The sequence below is a fragment of the Lynx rufus genome, unplaced genomic scaffold (genome assembly GCF_022079265.1).
Source record: "Lynx rufus isolate CCGP_SWC_20201006 ecotype Redwood Valley unplaced genomic scaffold, mLynRuf1.p SCAF_13, whole genome shotgun sequence".
NCBI lineage: Eukaryota > Metazoa > Chordata > Mammalia > Carnivora > Felidae > Lynx > Lynx rufus.
In genome coordinates, this window is record NW_025814827.1 from 32,754,117 (window position 1) to 32,774,413 (window position 20,297).

Sequence of the window (20,297 nt, forward strand, 5' to 3'; positions counted from 1 at the left end):
TCAGTGGTGAGAACCTTGGCCCAGGAGGTTGGGTGGTCCCCTGTAGGCACAGAACCCTCTTTGTGCTGGCTGCTGGAGAGCCTGGCATCATGTCCACAAGGGGTGGTGGAGGGTCCTATGTGAGATCGTCAAGGTGAAGTGGCTTAATTCTTGGCAGTATTTTCTGGCTGCATCAGAGCTGGAGGACTGGGTGAAGGAGAAATGGCCACTGGTGAGCAGTCAGGACTATGGTGGAGACAAGGCAGCCACTGCCAGGCTCATTGGGAAGCACCAGGTACCATGTTCCAGGCATCCTCCGCACAGTCTGCACTAGGGTGTCGATGAGCCACGAGGAGAGGGTTGTCACATTCCCAAAAGGCACATCTACTACTAAGAGGCACAGAGCCCTGCTCTTGCTTCCTGACAACACGGCCAGTTCCTTTCCTGCCCAACCCCAAATCATGCAAGACCCTTGTTCCTCCCCAGTGCTCCCTTTCTTCAGAGGCAACACTTTGAAGAACCCCTGCCCCCTTTCTGTAGTCCCCTGACAAGTTTATACCCCTGTAGCCTCAGGATTTCTCTGCCTTCTCTTCTTCCTCTCTTGCCCCAGCACTTTGTCCTCGCTTGGGGTCACCTGTTCTAACCCTCTCCATGTTTTCCGCAGAATTCTCCCTCCCACACTTGGAATGTCATTCTTTGAGTTAACTAAATCCCTCCCGAAACCTACCTTCCCCCACAAGCATTCTCTAGTTAAAGGGAGAGAGGCCTGGACCACCCTCCTCCTTCCTGGAATCGGACTCTCAGGGTCACACAGCATTAGACCCTGCAGCAGTGCTGGCTCGGGATGGCACTGAAACATCCTCTTATCTGGGCATTGTTTTCTGTATAGCCCTCATGGTCAGTGTTTCCGTGTCCTGTGACTGAGGACTCTCAGCCATTCCTACGGGGTGTGCCTGGAGCTGTGACCTCGTGGAGCTTTGGTGTCCCAGGCATCCTGGGCAGCTCACTCACCTCCTTCCATCTGTGTAGACTGTATTGTTGAGGTCTAGTACAGAGCCTCCTGCGCCTGTGCCTTCCCTTCCTTTTAGCCAGCATTTTACCCTTTCCCTCCAATTACCCAGCATTTACCCTTCCTTGCTAAATAGTGAGCCCTCTGAGGGCACCATCATGTCTTCACTTTGATGGAACAGTAAGACCTCCATCGGTATCGGGTAGGTAGATGGTGGACGCATGTCTGGACAGATGGGTTGGGGATGAATGGATGGGTAGATCATCAGGTGGGTAGATGGGTAGATGGCTGGGTGTGAGGATCAGTGGGGGAACAGATGGGTAGGTAGATGGATGTATAGATGAGTGAGCCACCCAGAGCCACCCTGAGCCTGGCACGGGTCCACGTGTACCGGCAGGCCCTACAGCAGGAGCTGGTTCTTTATTGGAATTCCATGGAGAAGCTTGACCAACAGGCCCACACCCTCACTGGCCCCGGGGCCCCTGAGCAGCTGGAGGTGGTGCGGGAGAGGCTTCGGGAGCAGCTGCAGGCGCTGCAGGCGTTGGCAATCACACGGTAAGGGGCACCGTACCCACTCTGGGTACGGGGAGTCTAGCCACAGTTGACTGTTCCTGTACTGTGACCCTGAGTTGGAAGGAACCCATGGCCCCAGGCCCACGGAGACGCGTCAGATGAGTCCTTGTTGTGTGTTACTCACCTCCTTCCATCAAGTCCTCAGTGAGGCCCAGTGGAACTCAGCCCCTGGCTCCCTACGCTCTGTTCTTCCCCACATGTGCGCCTTCCGCTGCCCTGCACTGTCCTTCTTAGGCTGGATTCTTCCTGAATCCAGAGCCACAGGCTTGGGCAGAGACCACGAGTAAACTCTTTCAGATTCCCTCCTTCAGCCCGGCCAGCTGCCCCGGGGGAATTATGCAACTGACTTGTGGGAACTACGGGCTGTCCCTACAGGGGCCGGGAGCTGGAGGGGACTCTGAAGCTGCATGAGTTCATGGGAGAGGCCGAGGAGCTGTGGAGCTGGCTGGCTAGCCAGAAGCAGGTGGCCAGGGAAGGGGAGAGCCTCGGAGAAGACCATGAGCACGTCCTGGTGAGAGGAAGGCCAGGGCTCGGTGGATAGCCTGTGGCGGGAGACTGAGGGCAACGGGACAGCCTGGCGGGGCTGTGGAGAAGGGGGCCGCGGGGGTCATGAGCCCTGGCTGAGGACAGGCCTTCTGAGGAGAGTGTGCGGGCACGGTGGCTGTCCAACCCCTCATTGCCCGACGGTCATGAGGCACCTGCTTCCTGGGCTGCTTGCCGCGTCCCCAGCAGGGGGCCACTCTGTCACCCACTCCCTTCTTGTCCTCAGCACCTCCGCACCAAGTTTGCAAAGTTTCAGCACCAAGTAGAGTTGGGTGGCCAGCAGGTGGCAACCTGCCAGCAGCTGGTAGAGAGCCTGCTGGAGCTCGGGCACCGCGCTGCCCCCGACGCCCACCAGAGGCAGCAGGACCTGCAGTGAGTGGCCAGTGGGTTAGGCCAGGGGTGCGGGTTTGGGGGGAGCGAGCGGTGCAGGCAGTTTCTGGAGTGCAAAGAGCGGGTAAGATGCTCTGGGGCCATGTTGGCTCTGCCTGCCCCCAAGGAATCTGGAGAGGGGCCCGGTCCCAGGGAGGCCGAGTGAACCCCGGGTGACCACGGCCTGTGGAGGGAGGCAAGGCTGGGTGTGCAGGTCAGGGAGTCCTGCCCAGACCCCCCGGGACACTTTTCCAAACCACTGACTCCCAGGACCCGGGGTAGGAGCTGTGCAGTCTGCCTACCTGCCACCTGGCTCGTGTGCCCCACCCCCACAGCCTGTGGCTTTGAGGCAACACCATGATTTGTCCATGACCCCCAACATGGACGCTGGCCATGGTGGAAGCCTTAAGAGCTCATTGAGAGTGGGCTGAGTAAATGAAAAATGGAGAGAAGATGCAGCCTCTGCCCTCAAATATTTATAATTTGAATGACATACTGAGACTGGAATATATGAGGTGGAAAAAGTACCACAAAGCATAGAAATCAAGTAGTAAGCATGGCAGCGGTGAAGGGCTGAATTCGTGGTAAAGCTAGAAAGGCTCCGGGAGGCAGGTTTGCAGGCAGGCCCCGTGGCAGGGAAGGGTGTTATAAAGGGGAGCTTTGGGCCAGTCCTGGGTGCAGCCCAGAGAAGAGGAGGGCTGAGCAGACTAGCTAATGGTGGAATGAGATGCCGGGCCAATGGGTGGCCTCCTACTGCTGTTCCACATGCCTGGGGACAGGGCTTCCTGGTCAGAGCTGCGGGAGCTGACCCAGGCCCAGGACCACCGGCTCCAAGATGCCGAGGTCACCCTCAGAGTTCACAGAGATCTGTCGGAAGCCCTCAGGCAGGTCCAGGTATGAGCCTGAAGGGAGGAAGGGAATTCTTTCTAGAAGTGGATCTGCCCCAGCCTCGGTGCCCCACCCTCTGTTCCTGATGACTTTGGCCATCTCCTCTCCTCAGGAGAAGACCACAAGCCTCCCCAATGATGTGGCCTCAGACCTGCGTGGGCTGGAGGCCCAGCTGAGGAGACACGAGGAGCTGGAGCATGAGCTCCTGGGCACTGGGCGGCAGGTGAGCCAGCCTGATGGCCTCTCCCACTTAGGCCCCTACAGGCCACTCAGGCCTGCTTGTCTCTTCCCCTGGGTTTTCTCCACTCCCACGGGGCCTCCACTTGGGCCTACCGTGCATGTCCAGGCATGGCCCAAGGAGGAGTCTGTGGGCCAGGCTGGCCCTTCAGCCTCTAGGAGGACATGACCCTTCCCTCCATATGCTCCACCCTGACCCCAGCTGCAGGAACTGCTGGAGACTGCGAGCAGGGTACAGAAACTGGGTCGGGGACCCCAGGCCCATGCGGTGCAGCAGAGGCAGCAGGCTCTGGTGAAGGCCTGGGAGGCCCTGAAGCTATACACGGAGCAGCGCAGGACTCAGCTGGAGCGGGCGTGCCTCCTGGCCCGTTTCCACAGATCAGTGAGGGCTCCTTACTCTTGGGCGGTGTGTGTGTATGTGTGTGTGTGTGCGCGCGCGCACGCATGTATAATGGTGCATGTGCATCATAAACGAGGTCCTCCAGCTCTAGAGGGAAACCCAGTATGGACATGAGTTAGAAGAGCATCAACATACCTATTTGTGAGTACCTGGAGTTTGCAAAACTTCTGTACTTTGTGTCACTGACCCTTCTTCATCCACGCAATGAGATGTTTGGACAAAGATCCAAGGCCCCTCCAGCTCTAACATTGTGTGTGTACACACATCAACAGAAGGTAGTTTATAAGTATTCAATTAGAAATCCAGAGGACAAGGTGAGAGGCAAGAGGTCATGGTGCCAGGGAAGGCTTCGTGAGACAAACAAGGCCTTGGCCCTTGAAGAGCAGGTGAGGCTTGGAAGAGAAGGGAGGAGAAGGAGTTTCTAAGCAGGAGGGGCACCAAAAGCAAAGGGTGATGAGTCTGGCAAATGTAGATGTTTAGTGGACCTGGAAGGATTAGGTTGGACGACAGCAGAGGAACCTGGTGACAAAAGGCCCCATGAGCCTCACCTGAGGCTCTGACCTGGGACAGCTCAGTTACTCTGATGTATGAGTGCATCTGGGCAGACTGTAGTTGGGCCTCAGAGCCCGGTTCTCTGCCACCCAGCCCAGATCTCACCCCCACTCTCCCCCTCCATCTCTTGGGGACCCAGGTGCAGGAATACACCTCCTGGGCGGCCAGAGTGTGGCAGGAGCTGCAGGGAGAGGAGAGCTCCCGGGAGCCCAGCAGTGGCCTTCTAAAACTCGTCACCCACCAACAGCTTCGGGCAGAGCTGGAAGCCCGGGACGAACTGCACCAGAGGGCCTCCGAGCTGGGCCAGCAGGTGCTTCTGGCTGCAGGGACACCCATCAAGGAGGTGGGCCCCTTTTTCTTTTTTTTTTTTTTTTTAATTTTTTTTTTCAACGTTTATTTATTTTTGGGACAGAGAGAGACAGAGCATGAACGGGGGAGGGGCAGAGAGAGAGGGAGACACAGAATCGGAAACAGGCTCCAGGCTCTGAGCCATCAGCCCAGAGCCCGACGCGGGGCTCGAACTCACGGACCGCGAGATCGTGACCTGGCTGAAGTCGGACGCTTAACCGACTGCGCCACCCAGGCGCCCCGGTGGGCCCCTTTTTCTGATGCCCCCCAGCTTGCCCTGACCTAGTCTGAGCCTGATCACCTCACACCCTGCCCCACTGTGCCACACCAGCCTCCCTTCAGCGCCTTCCCTCAGGACCTGCTTCGATCTTGTGCATGCGGCTCTCCCCAACGCAGGCTCCCCACATGCACATCCCCAGGTCCAGGAAATGCTGCAAGGCCTGCAGGATGAGCGGGAACAGATGTTCCAGGCCTGGGAACAGAAGGAAAAGAAACTACAAGCCATGTACCAGGAGCAGATTGTCCTCAGGAAGTGTACCCTCCTAGATCAGATCCTCACAGCCCAAGAGGCAGGTCCCCCTCACCCTGTAGCACACATCCCCATGCTCCCTCCTTCCTGCTTCCTCTCCCTTCCACTGGCTTCCTTGCTTCCCGGGACCCTGGCTTTTTCCCTGATAGGAGGCCCAGAGGCTGTGTGCTGCCTTAGCACAGATGGCTGCAAATGGGGGTGGGGATCCCCAGCTGTGTGGACAGTCCCTGAGGGCCTCTTTGACTTTTCCATGGGCTGATCCAGGTCTCCCTGAAAACCAGTGCCCTGGGGAGCTCAGTGGAAGAGGCAGAGCAGTTGGTGCGCAAACACAAGACCTTCCAGAAAGTTCTGACTGCCCAAGATGAGCAGGTAATAGATTCAAAGAGAACTTGGCATGGTCAGAAATTGGGGGTGACTGGAGGGAAAGGAGGCAGAGTCCAGGAGCTTCGGAGAGTTGTAAATGGGGGACACGGAGTGATTGGTGCATACCCACAGGTAATGTTGATGTATGGGGGCAGCCTGTAGGAATAGGGGTCCCTGGTTGGAACTGACTGAGCAGAGTTGGATGAGGGCCACACAGCAGGGATACCTGGCTCCACATGACTTGGTCACTGTGTAGCTGTGGGACTTGGTTCTGGCTTTCTGGGAGGACCAGCCAGCCCTGGGTCATGTCGGGCTGAGGGAAAGGCTTCCCTGTGAGCCAGCCCCTGCTTCAGCCTCCCAGTGTGAGAAAGCAGTGGACTGTGTCTCCGATCCTGCCCCACAGGAGGCAGCTCTGTGTGAGCAGGCGAAGACCCTTGGGGGTCCCAAGGTGCAGGATGGGCTCCGCACAGTGCTAGAGCATCGGGCTCGAGTGAAGGACCTGGCGGAGAGCCGGGGACGTGCCTTGCACACCTCTCTGCTGCTGACTGGCTTCACCACGGCCGTGACCCAGGTCAGAGGGCCACCTCCAACCCAGTGCCTTTTGCTCGGGCCACATTTTACAGCGTACAGATGACATTCACCTTCATAGGTTCGTTCGGGCCTCACCGCACACCTTTGATAAGGACACTGAAGTTTGGAAGGTCAAATGGCTTTCCCAGAGGCCTTGCTGGGACCCAGGACATTTGATTAAGAGACACTATGAGCAGAGACCCCACTGCTTCCTGAGCTCATGAGGGCTAGGGCAAAGAGAAGAAAGGAGGAAGGGGCAGGGAACCGAGTATCTAGGGCCTAGGAACAAGCCGGCCTCGCCTCCAAAATGAGTTCCCACCCAAGGGCCCTGCCCACCCCTTCCCTGGGGCGGGGGACCAGCCGGGCCTGGTACGTGTCTTCCTGGGCTAGAAGCACTGGATCTCATTTCCCAGGCACTGCCTAGCTCAGCTCTTGGGGCCAGCAGTCAACTACCTGGGCACAGCTGAGAGTAGATATGTGGGACATCTCTGTGGACTGAAGCAGTATCAGCATTATGGGACACGTCCCCACCCCCACCAGGCTCAGGTCTGGATCCAGGAGCGAGTCCAGCAGCTGAAAGAGCCAATCCGTCCCGGGGACCTGAAAGATAACTTGAGACATCTGCGGAAACACCAGGCCTTTGAGGCTGAAGTCCAGGCCCACGAGGAGGTGATAATCTCTGTTACCAAGGTAACAGCCAGGCCCTTGGCCCCAGTCCTACCCCAAAGTGTGGACTCTCTGTCGCCAAAGGGAAAGGTCTTAAGCATGGGGAGGGGCGACAGGCATGCTCTCCGGGTGTCCTGTCTTCCAGGATGGCGAGGCTCTCGTGGCACAGAGCCACCCTCAGGTAGGAGAGGTCTCCCAGAGGCTGCGGGTCCTGCAGGAACTCTGGCAGAAGCTAAGGCAGGCAGTGGCTCTTCGGGGCCAGGACCTGGAGAACAAACGGAACTTCCTGGAGTTTCTGCAGAAAGCAGACCTTGCAGATGCCTGGATCCAGGAGACGGTGAGATGCAGCTAGGCAGGGACAGAGCTGGAGGCGGGGCTGAGGGGCTGAGAGGTGGGGGTGAGGAGCCCCAGGCCTGCAGCTTCCTGGCTTGCCGACAGGCGGGAGCCCCAGCAGGAAGTTCCCCAAATCTCCACCTGCCCCAATACTGCCCCAGGGGCTGGGCACACATGGGGCTGGGACTCAGAGCGCCTCCCACAGACCCTCACCCCTCGGCCTCGGCAGGAGGCGATGGTGGACATGGGCGACCTGGGCCGGGACCTTGAGCACTGTCTGCAGCTCCGCAAGCAACTCCGCAAGCTCCGAGGAGTCTGGGCCCAGGTATGGGGGCCCTGCGGGGCAGAGGTCAGCCAACTCATCCCCAAGGGCCACTTAAAGGCTCAGAGTAGTGACCCCGCATGGGTCTTACCCAGCTCGGTGCTTACTATCTGCATGTGCTTAGCCAGGCCCCCTATCTCACCAAGCCTTAGTTTCCTCATCTTTAAAATGAGGATAACACCTGCCTCCTAAAGGGAGCATGTATGTGTGGTGGTGGTTACCGGAATCTACACATGTGGTGTGGTTAATAGTTGTAACATCTAGGGACACCTGGGTGGCTCAGTCAGTTAAGCGTCCAACTCTTGGTTTCTGCTCAGGTCATGATCTCACAGTTCTGTGGGTTCGAGCCCCAGGTTGGGCTCTGTGCTGGCAGCACGGAGCCTGCTTGGGATTCTCTATCCCTTTCTCTCTACCCCTCTCCCACTCGCACTGTCTCTGTCTCTCTCAAATAAACTTAAAAAAAAAAAAGTTATAATGTCCATTTCCTGGTTTTCATGTTGTGCTACGGTTATTTAAGATGTTCCCCTTGGGGGTAGATGGGGGAAGAGTACGTGGGACTTCTCCATTCTACTTTTGCAATTTCCTGTGCATCTGTAATTACTTCAAAATAAAAAAAAAAATGCACGTGTGCCTGCACGTAGTGGGTAATCCTTCAACTGCAGCTGCTGTGGCCCCTCATTCAGCCCCTCACCTTCTCCTCACCGCACCCCCCACACACACCCCCAAAATCTATTTCTCTTATGTGGAATAGATGAAAGAACTTAGGCAAATGAAGTCCTACTCAGGTGTTAGAGACCAAACATGCTAACCTCCTCCCTCTTGAGGTAAGTGTGTATGACATTTGACAGGCTGCAGTGCCCCAACCCATGCTGCCCTTCTCTGATGGTGGAATTCACAGCCACCTTGACAGACGCTGGGGTAGAAAGAGCGCCAGAGAGACTCCAGGAGCTGGGCTCAAATCCTGGCTCTGCCACAGATGAGCCACGTTAGCCTCTAAGCTCTGCTCTGGCATCTGTAGGAGAGGAACCCCCTTCCCCGCCCAGCTCGCATGAGACACTTCCTAGGGAAGTGCTTTGGAAATTTAAGCTCTACAAGCTGCTTTTCCTAGGGGCAGGACACCTGCAACCCTCTCCCTGCCAGGGACCTCTCCCCCTGGACCTGTAAGCCCCTCTCAGTGTCGGAGCAGTGGCAGCCTCACCCTGGTGACTCCTAGGGGTGGAGACACTCCAACACAAGGAGGCCCACGCTCACCATTTCATTCCACCCCTTGCTTTGCTTTTCTCATCCTGAGAAGCTGTGTTTTAACTTAAAAGCTTCTGTTAGTCACCGCGTGCCTGCCCACCCGCCGTGCCCAGTTCTGACCCAGGAACATATTTTCTAGCCTTAGAGATGACACCGGGGCTGCAGGCCCCAAGTGCATCTTGCTCACTGCACCTGGCATGGGGTGCAGCTGTCTCCGCTCCCCAGACACGTTGCTCCTCGCCCTCTCTCGGGCCCAGGCAGCCCCTCCACGCGCTGACTGCATTGCCAAGGCAGGGCTCGGGATGGGTGCTGCCAGTGCCTTCACCCCACAGGACACAGTGGATGACACCCACATCAGGAGCATCAATGACTTGTCCCGGAAGCTCCAGAACCTGTGCCCTGAGCAAGTCAAGACCGTCTGCCAGCGGCGACACCAGCTGAACAACAGGCCAGTCCTGGAGCGGGAGGCGGTGGGGCTAGGAGAGGGAGGCAGGGGCTGGAGGGCCACCTGACTCAGCCTTACACCCTCCTTGCCAGGTGGAACAGTTTCCATGACAACCTACTCCGGTACCAGCAGCAGCTTGAAGGGGCCCTGGAGACACACACATTGTCAGGAAAGCTGGATGACCTCACTGAGCGGATTGGGGAAAAGGTAAGTAGTGAAAGACCACAGCAGCCGCCTGTGGGCACACTCACCGGGAATCTACATGTGTCTCGCCTTTGGTCTATCTCTCTTCAGCTTGGGCTACTGGAGGGAGATACTGCTAGGGGTCCGTCACGGTGGGGGTGGGGCTGTGCCAGGGGCTCTCAGGATGTCAACTTTGGGCCCCAGAAGCCCCCATTGCGGGCTTGGAGGCTGGCCCACCTGGCTTCCAGAAACGCTGTGAGTCAAGAGGCCAGAGCGCCACCACCCCCAACGCACCCTTCCCTCTGTTGTCCCTGAGCAAGTGCAAAGCATGCAGGAGGTTTGCCCCGGAGCCCGTCAGCAACCACGGAGAAACGTGGGCTAGATGCTGCCAGAGGTGAAAGTGAGGTTGTGTGCCTCCCAGGAAGTCCCGTGTGGCGCAGATGGTGCCCTGTTCTGGGCCTGCAAACGGCTCTTGCCTTGCTGTCCTTACTCCTGCAGTTCCTGCCCTAGCCAGCCAGGCCTGTCCTGCCTAGCTCTCCCCAGAGGAATATGAGTCACAGGAGGCTCCCCCCACAAACAGACATTACTGGATCAGAAGAAACTCCATCCCCTAGTCTCTCCTGGGAATCTTCCTCCTTCACAGAAGGAAGGGGCCTCTGGTCAGTTGAGGGCACTGGGAAGGGAATCAGGCTGGGTACTTGCTTTTCACACAGAAACCCCACGGCCCCGGTGACCCACTGCAGTGAGGGAGGAGCGGGGGCAAAGGCGAAGCCAATAATGCTGCTTTCCTTCCCAGGCCGCCCTGGTCCAGGCCCTGGACTGTGGGAAAGATCCGGAGAACGTGCAGAGGCTGATATGGAAACACAAGGAGTTGGAGCAGGAAATGGGCCTCATCCAGGCCCAGGTGGAGGTGTGCATCTGGGTATGGAGGTGGGCCCAGGCCCGGGGTGCCTCCTCTGTGGGACCGTGGGTGGGCATATAGAGGGCAGGAGGGCTTCGGTACCTGAAAGCCAGCAGAGTGGGTACACCCCCTGTTGGCTGGGGCCCTCCTGCAGCCGGGGCTCCCCTGAGTGCAGCCTGCCTCCCTGCCCCAGCCCCTGAGTGTGACTTCCCCCACAGTCCCTAGAGTGTGAGGTGGGCCGCCTCTGCCAGAGAAGCCCTGGGGCAGCCCATAGCCTCAGCCACAAGCAGAGGGAGATGATGGACAGTTGGTGGCAGCTCCGGAGTGGGGCCCAGAAGCGGTACAAACCCCCAGGCCTCTTTGTCTCACTGCCCTCACAGTCTCAGCCCCTGCAACATCTCAGTCTCTACTCTCCCCGACCCTGGTTTCCCCTGAGCGCCTTCCTCCATCCATTTCGTGTAACCGCTGGTATTGTCACTCTATTCGTTCCCAGCCCGTGGGCCCTTCTCTGGCTAAGGGGATTCAGGGATGGAAAGCACATGTGGGGGTGGGGGGGAGAGGGGCTCCAAGGCCCCAGGACTAGCGGATGAACCCTGTGGGCAGGAAGGAGTCACTGGATGCCTTGCACCAAGCCCAGAAACTGCAAGCCGTGCTACGGCACTTGCTGGTCTGGGCCCGGAGGCTGCGGGCTGAGATGGATGCCCAAAGCCCCCCCCGCAGCCCTGCAGAGGCCCGGCGCATGATAGCGGGGCACTGGGAGCTCAAGGTGAGGGTCAGGATCCTGGGACCTTGCCTCCTCCCCGCCCTTTCCCGTATACTCATCCCAACTTTCCCTTGGGTTCTTTCTCCCTCACCTGCCTCTGCCTTTCTCCTCTTCCATCCCACCCAGTCTGCTGTCTTCCCGCCTCTCCCCTCCCCACTGGGCCTCCTCCTTCCCGCTCATGGAGCCTCAGCCTCCCGGATCTGAACCTAGTCTTGTTACAGGCCGAGCTGGACTCCCAGAGAGACAGCATCAGCCTGGCCCGAAGCACTGGGCAGCGACTGCTTGCAGATGGGCACCCATCCACCCCCGACATCCTCCAGGCCCTGGCTGGTTTAGACCAGGAGCTGAACACCCTGGAGAGGGCCTGGCAGGGGCACCAGCACCAGCTGCAGCAGGCCTTGGAGCTCCAGGTAGGCAGCCTCCATCCTGCCCCCACCCCTGGGCTGGGCGCTACCCCATTGCCCCTGGGCAAAGCCAAACCCAGAAAGGCTGCCATACCGGGGCCTTTTCCCACCATCTGGCACCCACCACTCAGCTTGCACAGGCAGCTCTTGCCTGCCGTGGGCTCATTCTGTTGAACCAGGTTCTTGGTCCCTTGTCTGTCTCCTCTGGGCACAAACAGGTCCACCTGCAGTGATTGGACCCTCTGCTCACTTCCTTTTGCCTTTTCCTTTCTTGACAGCTGGTTCTGAGTTCTATGGAGCAGGTGGAAAGTTGGCTCTGCAGCCGGGAGGACTGCCCAGCTAGTGAAGGTCTGGGGGTAGGTGCCGGCAGGAGTGAGGGGGCTTTACAAAAGCAGCGTGAGGGGTCACGTCAACCAGTGCTGTCTAAGCTCCTCAGGCCAAGGAGGGGGTCACTGAAAAGTCTGTTCCCCATGCGTGTTTGCAGTTCTTGTGTGCCTGGGGCTAGGCCCCACGGGGATGTCATGGGAGCTTAGAGGGTGAGCCTCTGGCCTTAGACCCATTCTTGCCTCCTTCCTGCACTTCTCACCTCTGCCCTCCTCACTTCCTTGTACCGAGGTTTGCTCTTCCAACCTCTGTCCCAATCCCTGTGGCAGGCGAACCTGACTCAGGGGAGACCTCAGAAAACCTGGGGGCTAGCTTGTCCTGCGCTGACCCAATCTTACCGGGAGTGCAGAGGAGAGAGCATTCCTATTACATGAAAAAGCTCCACCTGCCTGGCAAATTGTGATAGCGGCCCTCATCCCTAGTTCCTTCCCTGGCTGAGAATCCCTGTCCTGAAGCCACATCCGGCCTTGGGGAGTTGGAGGGGTGTGTTGGGACAGAGTGCTCACCGTGTGGGTGAGTGTTTGGTGTAGGTGGGAAAGCAGAGAGCTTGGGATGGGAGGCGCAGCCCTGTGGACAGAATCCACTTCCCTGTTCCCGCCAGGACCCTTCGGCCAACGTGGAGACACTCCTGTGGAAGCACAAGGTGCTTGAGCGGGCTCTGGAGGCACAGGCTGAAAAGATCAGTGCCCTGGAGGCGGCAGCCCACAGCCTGCAGCGGGGTGGGCACCCAGAGGCGCAGAGGGCCCTGGGCCAGTGCCAGGCCCTGCTCCTGAGGTACCTCTGGCTCCGGGCTGTGGGTGGGATAAGCCCCCAGCACTCCTGCCCAGCACAGCATGTGGTCACCCAGGGGAGATAAAAGGGAGTTGTACAAAGAAGGGTGAACTGGGAAACCGGAGAATTGCCACATGAAATGGCAGGACCCGAGCACAGTGGTTAGGCGTTGGCCCTGCAGGGCCGGGTAGTCCCAAGCTCCTGTGTGTTGCCCACTCATGGTGGGACTGGGGCAGATTCCTCACTGAGTCCCGGGTCAACAAGGAGGGGGTAACACTACCTGCCTCTGAGGGCTGTGGTGAGGACTGAGAAGGTACCCCTGATACCTGAGCACGGCACCTGCCACTCAGGCAGGTTGGCAGATTTCTGGTGTTGATTTAAATGAAGCTGGGCGGCGGGCAGGGCGTCTGGTGGCTCAGTCGGTTAAGCGTCCGACTTCGGCTCTGGTCATGATCTCACAGTTGGTGAGTTTGAGCCCCATGTCAGACTGTGTGCTGACAGCTCAGAGCCTGGAGCCTGCTTCAGATTCGGTGTCGTCCTCTCGCTCTGTCCCTCCCCCACTCACACTCTGTCTCTGTGTGTCTCTTTCTCTCTCTCAAAAAAAAAAAAAAATGAAATAAGTGAAGCTGGCACAGTTTGAGACACAGGCTCTGCCTTTTTTTCCTCATAAAAGCCCATCTGGTTCCTCTACCTCATCCAGCTTCTCAGACTTATAGATCAAGAGAGATTGGCCCAAAGCCAATGATCTCATTTTAACTTAATTCTTTAAAACCCTATCTTCAAATGCAGTCAGTTTGTGAGTTTCCGGGAATTGGGACTTGAACATAAGAATGTGGGAGACGCAGTTCAGCCCCTAACAGACGCTAGTGAAGACAGAAGTAGAATGGCTCTCCATTTCAAAGGAGACCCCGGCCTCAGGGTGTATTGATACATAAGAAGGGCTGTCACAGGCTGGAAAGGCACGCACACACCCCAGCCCCAATGAGGGGACCTGAGGACCCACGAGACCCTCCTCCTGGCAGGAAAGAGGCGCTCATAGAGCGAGCCGCGAGCCGTCGCCGCCAGCTGGAGGAGCTCGGTCAGCTGCAGACTTTCCTGCAGGACTCCTTGGAGGTTGGCCTGGGGTTGGGGTGTGGGTCGTGGTTGTGGGGGGGGAAGGAGCCGCCCCAGGGAGAGGGCAAGCCCAGAGGGTTGGGCCAAGGGGAGAGCCTGAGGCAGCCGAGCCTGGTCCTCCTTATGTGTCCAGGTGGCCACGTGGCTGAGGGAGAAGGACTCGGTGGCTCTGGACGAGGGCTGGAGGAACCCAGCTCTGCTGCAGACACAGCTCTGGAAGCAGAAGAGTCTCCAGGCCGAGCTAGACGCAAGTGTCCACCACCAACAAAGGCTGCAGGTGGTGAGGCCCTGGGGGTCATGGGACGGTCTTGCAGGCCAGAGCACGGGACGACCCCACCGAGCCCCGGCAGTGGCTCTGAACCATAGTAATGGATGGCTGACCTTCACTGAGTGCATTCTGTATACAACCACCATGCTAAGCACCAAAATGTAGCGAGAAGCAGAAGCTTTCCTGGGGCACCCTCTCCAAAAATAGTGCCTTTTCAAGATTTTTAAAGATGACGTTTTGATGGGATAGTTTTTAAAGCTCTCTGGGAAAGACATCAGGGGACAGAGAAAGGCACAGCTAGCAGTCCTGTGGGTAGCACCTTTTCCATTTACCGTCTCCCACCTAGAGAGAGCAGGTCCTGACCCCAGGCTGGCTCCCTGTCGTGTTAAGCGTCCTGTTAAGAATTTTTAATATTTTAAACAAAACATTTAAACAGCACAACCAGTGTCATCCCCATCATATGGATAAGGAACATGAGCTCAGAGAGGTTACAGAACTTGCCCAAGATCGCAGGGCTAGCGTGCAGCCCGTAGCCCTGAGGCTGGTGGTGGAAGCCAGCACAAGTCCCGGGGCACCGGCAGTGCTGGGTCCATGAGGTGTGCCCTGTGTTGCTGTAGGAGGGGCAGAGGCTGCTGCAGGAGGGCCACCCAGCCTCAGAGACCATCCGGGAACGGCTGCAGGAGCTGGGAGAGCTCTGGGACAGGCTGCGGGCCAACAGCCGGAGGAAGGCGGCCACACTTCAGGAAGCTTGCGAGGTGGGCCCTGCGAACCATGGTGTGCGTGGGGGAGGTGCTAGGCCTCTCCCTCTTGTGCCCACCTCGCACTCTGCCCCAGGCCCTGCGTCTCCGGCGGAGTGTGGAAGAACTAGAGAGCTGGCTGGAGCCTGTGGAGGTCACGCTGAGAGCCCCCATCCCGGGCCGGGACCAGCCCGGGTTGGACGAGCTCTTAGGGGCTCAGGGCGGGCTGGAGGCGGCAGTAGACAGGCAGGCCGGGCAGGTGCAGCTACTGCTGGGCCAGGCTCAGGTCTTGACGCGGGAAGGCCACTGCCTCGCCCCAGATCTGGAAGACCGGGCCCAGAAGCTGCTGCGGAGGTAGGTCCGGGCACATGCATCCTCCTCCCCACCCCCTTCCTCCCTGCCCTCCAGCTGCTCTCCTCCAGGCTTCCCCCCAACCCCACACTGAGGGGCACGGAGTGGGTGAGCTCTGGGCCACAGTCTGGTGCTGACAGTGATGACCGTGGCCCCTACCTGCCCTGGCCCCGCCTCCACTGCTGCAGGTTTGAGAGCCTTCAGGAGCCCCTGCGGGAGCGCAGAGAGGCCCTGGAGGCTCGGAGCCGCCTCTCGCAGTTCTTCAGGGATGCTGACGAAGAGATGGCATGGGTGCAGGAGAGGCTGCCTCTGGCCGCCACCCAGGACTGCGGGCAGAGTCTGAGCGCCGTGCAGCACCTGCAAGAGAAGCACCAGGTATGGGAACCATCCCCCCCTGAGAGCAGGGAGGGGCTGCCCTCAGATTGAGCACACGACTCAGTCAGCCAGTGGTGCTTGGAGTTCTGTGCCTCTGGCGGGGCTTTGGGGGTACCCTAGGTTCTTTGTTGGCCATATGGACAGGGAACTCTTTGGGGGCGAGTCTGTGGGGGACTGTGAGGCTTCTAGCACAACTCTGGGGCCCCCTGAGGAGCGTCCAGTAGCATCCTGGTCATGTTTTCCTCCGCCTCCACAGAACCTGGAGAGTGAGATCAGCAGCCACGAGGCCCTGACTCAGGCCGTGGTGGACGCAGGACACAAGCTAGTGCGGGCTGGGCACTCGGCCTGTGACGTGGCTGTCCGGGTACAGCAGCTGGAGAATGCCATGGGCTCCCTGCGGGCACAGGTGACACAGAGGCGGCTGCTGCTACAGCAGGCTCAGGAGGCCCAGCAGTTCCTGACAGAGGTGAGGGGCTGATGTGAGATGCAAAAGGGCAGGGCCTGGGCATGAGGACACCCAGAGCGTACACAGGCCTGGAAGGTAACCCCCACGTGGGGCTCCAGGCTCTCTGTGCATCTTCACTTACCTGCACTAAGTGGTCCCCTGCCCCCAAGCCGTCGATGCTGCATGTTACCCGGAACACAGGCCCCTCCCTGGGTTCGGTTTTAGTGCATGTGCCATTTCTTCTAAACCAATGACTCTCAGCCATTGCTCTGTATCAGAGTGACCTGGAATCTGTAAGAAATGCGGGTTGATACTCAGGTTCCATTCCAGACCAAACCAGAAATCTTTAGGGTTGAGAGCCAGGCACAGAGAGTGTAAAAGCTCTCAGGTAATTCCAGGGTGCAGCCAGGGTGAGAACCCCTGCTCTGAATGTCGAGGCTATGAGCTCCAAGCTGGGAGCCCTGGAGGCCAGCACCCAGGGAACACCTCCTCTGTGCCACGCCAGCTCCAGGAGGCAGAATCCTGGCTGGAAGAGCAGGGCCGTGTCCTGGACATCGAGGATGTGGGCCAGAGTGCCGAGGCCACGCGCGCCTTTCTGCGGCAGCTGGAGGCCACCACGAGGGACCTAGAGGGGTTCAGCATGCGAATTGAGAGGCTACAGCAGACAGCAGCTCTCCTTGAGAGCAGACAGAACCCAGAAAGGTGGGTGGGAGCCAGGCCCACCTAGGGCGGTGCAGGGAGGGTGCTCCCTACAGAGGGACATGAGGGAAGAAGGGCTCCAGCTGGGTTGTCCTTGTTGCCACAGCCCCAGGGTGCTGGCTCGGATGCGGGCGGCGAGGGAGGCCCATTCGGGGCTGCTGCAGAGGGCGGAAGGCAGGCGGCAGGGTCTGCAGGAGCAGCTACAGCTCCACCAGCTGGAACGGGAGGCCCTGCTCCTCGACGCCTGGCTGGCCAGCAAGGTGGCCACCGCTGAGTCCCAGGACCATGGGCAGGACCTGGAGGCTGCCAAGGCGAGTCACTCATGAGCAAACCTAGGAAGAGTGGATTGAGACTGCTGAGCAAGGGCAAAGAAAGTGTGCACTTGGGTGAGAGGGAGGCGAAGGGGTAAGCTGAGGGGAAGTAGGGAGTCTCCGGGCTCTGGGAGGATCCCTAGGGAACTAGACCAGAGCCCGGGGACTTGAGCCACTGCCTCAGTCAGTACTGATGAGGGACCTGGCAGGTACCGCCCAGCCCTTCATGAGGTTCAAGTGCTCCTGGACACCACCTCCAGAGTGACCCTCCCTGGCATTGTATTCTCACAGGTGCTGGAAGAGAAGTTTGATGCTTTCAGAAAGGAAGTTCAGAGCCTGGGCCAGGCCAAGGTGCAGGCCCTGAGGGAGCTGGCAGGCTCCCTGGAGCGGACAGCACGCAGGCACAAGCCCCAGATTCAAGCCCAGAGGAATCGCATTGAGGCGACTTGGGAGAGGCTGGACAGGGCAATGAAAGCCCGCACACAGGTGAGTGCACCGAGTGCACAGATATTCCTGTCCCTTTTGCCTGAGCCAGGGACAAGCAGGCCCGCCCAGGGGTGTGTGTGTGTGTGTGTGTGTGTGTGTGTGTGTGTGTGTGTGTGTGTGTAGAGGGAGGTAGTTGCCTCTAATCCCAACACTAAGCAGATGGGAAGTCTCAAAATCTTGCACCTCCACGGCACCCCAGCCCTCTCCACCAGTTTGGTTTCCTGCTGGGGCAGTTCATACCTCCAGGGAGAAACAGAACGCGGGTGTGGCCGGCTTCAGATCCCCTCAAAGCCTCCCTAAACACAGGCTTCAGGCTTTAAGATACATCCCACGTTGATCTCTCCTTAACCACTGGCACTTAGCTGGCTCCTTCGGCACACTCCCTCGCTCTCCTAACCTACATGCCCCGTGTGATGGCTTCACTGTTGTTTCCACAACCAGGGTCAGCCACAGCTGCTTCTGTGAAAGCAGCTTGCCCCCTGAGCCCCCGACAGCCTCGGCAGCCTCCTGAGCTGACCCTCTCCTCCTAGCCAACCACTCCCTGAAAACCAAACTCCTCCCTCCTCTCCCGTGGATGGACCCATCCCCTCCCGCCCTGCTTCAGAGGCCCCATTTCTGCCTTTCTGGTGATTTGTACACCGAAGACCCTCTTGTCACAGAATGCCCCCTGAGGCCCTGCCACGTCATCAGTAATATCATACATTCATTGAGCACCTGCCACATTGAGGACGTTTTCTGTACCTGGTGGTCATGAGTGAATCACCAAGCCCACAGTCCTTGTTAGTTATGTATTTATTTACTTATTTTGAGAGAGACAGAGCGAGTGTGAGCAGGAGAGAAGCAGAGAGCAAGGAGATGGTGTCCCAAGCAGGCTCTGCAATGTCAGCACGGAGCCCAACATGGGGCTCAAACCCTTGAACCATGAGATCATGATCTGAGCCAAAACCAAGAGTTGGACACTGAACCAACTGAACGACCCTGGCGCCCTGATCCTTCTTATTTAAAAGGACATGGCCCACAAGGCCATGTCTCCAGTGAGAAAACGTCCTAGGAATGAGCTCAACTCAGAGCAAGCCCTCTTTCCTTTCACAGAGCCTGGCCACAGCCTGTGAAGTTCTTGGCTTTGAGCAGGAAGTGGCCCAGCTCCAGGGCTGGATGCAGGAGAAGGTCACCCTGATGGCGAGAGACATCTGTGGCCACAGTCTGTCATCGGTGCAGACCTTACAGCAACAGCACAGGTGCCTGGAGGTGAGGGCCCGTGCCCGTTGTCTGCCCCTCAGAGCCCTTCCCTGCAGGTGGTGGGTAGGGAGCCCCCAGAAGGGGGGAAGAGAAGGCCCTCCCAGCCAGGAGGTGCTTGCCCACGTGGTGGAACAGAGTGGAGTTGGCCTGTGAGAGTCCGGGAAGCAGATCAGGACTCCTCAGAGAGGACCAAATGAAGAGCATCCATCGGGCTGCCAGGGTGAGGCCTGATCATGTGTTCTGGTACAGAGGGAGCTGGCAGCTATGGAGAAGGAGGTGGCCCGGATGCGGATGGAGGCCTGCAGACTGGGCCAGCTACACCCTGTGGTTCGGTTGGGCCTGTCTGAGCAGCTGGCCAAGATGGAAGATGCCTGGGCCACCCTGGACGTGAAGGCCCAGGAGCAGGGTCAGCAGCTGGAGCAGGCCGCCCGGGGCCATGCCTTCCTCGGCCGCTGTAGGGAACTGCTGTAAGTGGCACCCTGCCCTGCTGTTGGCTCAGCTCTGCCCTGCGGGGTGGGGGTCACCCCAGCTCTTCAGGGAGCTGGACTCCCCTGTCCCGTGCCCAGCTCCTGCCCTGCTTCCTGAGGCTTCCCTCCCAGCCCTGACAGCAGCTTTGTCTCCCTGCCCCCAGAGCATGGGCTCAGGAGAAGCAGGTTCTGGCTTCATCACAGGAGCTGGCTGGGGACCTGGTGGGGGCCGAGCAGCTCTTGGTGCAGCAGGAAGAGCTGGGGCAAGAAATCAAGGAATATTGCCTTCGGGCCCAGGACGTACGGCAGGAAGGACAGCAGCTGGTGGACAGTGGCCACTTCATGTCCCCCGAGGTATGAGCACAAAGGTGGGCCAGGGGTTGAGCTGGGGAGGGAGCCCAACAACCCAAGGAACCCCAGCAGGAATGGAAACCCTCAGGAGGAGAAGGCAGGCAAGGGAGGCAGAGAGGGGGAGGGTCTGGGCCTTTCCTGGACCTGTCTGCTGGGCACCAGCCCCGCCGTGCCTCGGGGCTTCTGCTCCAGCGTCTGGCCCACAGCGCCGCTTCCCACCAGGTGACAGGGTGTCTGCGGGAGCTGGAAGGGCAGCTGCAGGCACTGGCAGAGGCCTGCGCCCTACGCCAGGAGCGCTGCGAGGAGAACTGGGGCCTGCAGAAGCTGCGGCAGGAGCTGGACCAGGCCGAGGCCTGGCTGGCCTCCCGAGAGGGCCTGCTGCTGGACCCCAACTGCGGGGTGAGCCAAGGCCCCACCGTTGACAGGCTGCGCGATGGCAGCTGTGGCCAAGGGCAGGTCCTAGTCCTCCTCTGCTCCCTGAACAGCCACGCCAGGCTGTGGACGGGGAGGGTGCAGCTCTTGGTGCCCCTTGGAGCCGGGCCTCACCCTGACCTACTTCTCCCCAGAACTCGGTGGCCGATGTGGAGCTGCTGCTCCATGGACACCATGACTTAGAAAAGTCACTGGCAGCCCAGCAAGAGAAGTTTGCCCAACTGCAGAGGGAGACAGGGGTGAGTGGAG

At 59.0% G+C, this 20,297-nt stretch overlaps 1 protein-coding gene across 1 annotated transcript in view; it reads left to right on the top strand.

Moving 5' to 3' along the window:
* Positions 1–20,297, top strand: part of SPTBN5 (spectrin beta, non-erythrocytic 5) — a 44,884-nt gene that overhangs the window by 20,452 nt on the left and 4,135 nt on the right. Inside the window, exons 25-60 of the mRNA XM_047075263.1 lie at positions 158–274; positions 1,386–1,543; positions 1,937–2,072; positions 2,331–2,476; positions 3,253–3,367; positions 3,474–3,584; positions 3,801–3,980; positions 4,690–4,893; positions 5,318–5,467; positions 5,692–5,796; positions 6,194–6,361; positions 6,901–7,050; positions 7,172–7,363; positions 7,589–7,684; positions 9,256–9,371; positions 9,461–9,575; positions 10,348–10,461; positions 10,671–10,792; positions 11,056–11,218; positions 11,437–11,625; positions 11,898–11,975; positions 12,605–12,777; positions 13,797–13,887; positions 14,021–14,167; positions 14,773–14,910; positions 14,990–15,246; positions 15,432–15,618; positions 15,875–16,084; positions 16,569–16,765; positions 16,869–17,073; positions 17,365–17,559; positions 18,652–18,807; positions 19,048–19,265; positions 19,430–19,619; positions 19,839–20,015; positions 20,183–20,287. Coding sequence (XP_046931219.1) covers positions 158–274; positions 1,386–1,543; positions 1,937–2,072; positions 2,331–2,476; positions 3,253–3,367; positions 3,474–3,584; positions 3,801–3,980; positions 4,690–4,893; positions 5,318–5,467; positions 5,692–5,796; positions 6,194–6,361; positions 6,901–7,050; positions 7,172–7,363; positions 7,589–7,684; positions 9,256–9,371; positions 9,461–9,575; positions 10,348–10,461; positions 10,671–10,792; positions 11,056–11,218; positions 11,437–11,625; positions 11,898–11,975; positions 12,605–12,777; positions 13,797–13,887; positions 14,021–14,167; positions 14,773–14,910; positions 14,990–15,246; positions 15,432–15,618; positions 15,875–16,084; positions 16,569–16,765; positions 16,869–17,073; positions 17,365–17,559; positions 18,652–18,807; positions 19,048–19,265; positions 19,430–19,619; positions 19,839–20,015; positions 20,183–20,287 — 5,571 coding nt within the window. The remainder of the gene's footprint in view (positions 1–157; positions 275–1,385; positions 1,544–1,936; positions 2,073–2,330; positions 2,477–3,252; positions 3,368–3,473; positions 3,585–3,800; positions 3,981–4,689; positions 4,894–5,317; positions 5,468–5,691; positions 5,797–6,193; positions 6,362–6,900; positions 7,051–7,171; positions 7,364–7,588; positions 7,685–9,255; positions 9,372–9,460; positions 9,576–10,347; positions 10,462–10,670; positions 10,793–11,055; positions 11,219–11,436; positions 11,626–11,897; positions 11,976–12,604; positions 12,778–13,796; positions 13,888–14,020; positions 14,168–14,772; positions 14,911–14,989; positions 15,247–15,431; positions 15,619–15,874; positions 16,085–16,568; positions 16,766–16,868; positions 17,074–17,364; positions 17,560–18,651; positions 18,808–19,047; positions 19,266–19,429; positions 19,620–19,838; positions 20,016–20,182; positions 20,288–20,297) is intronic.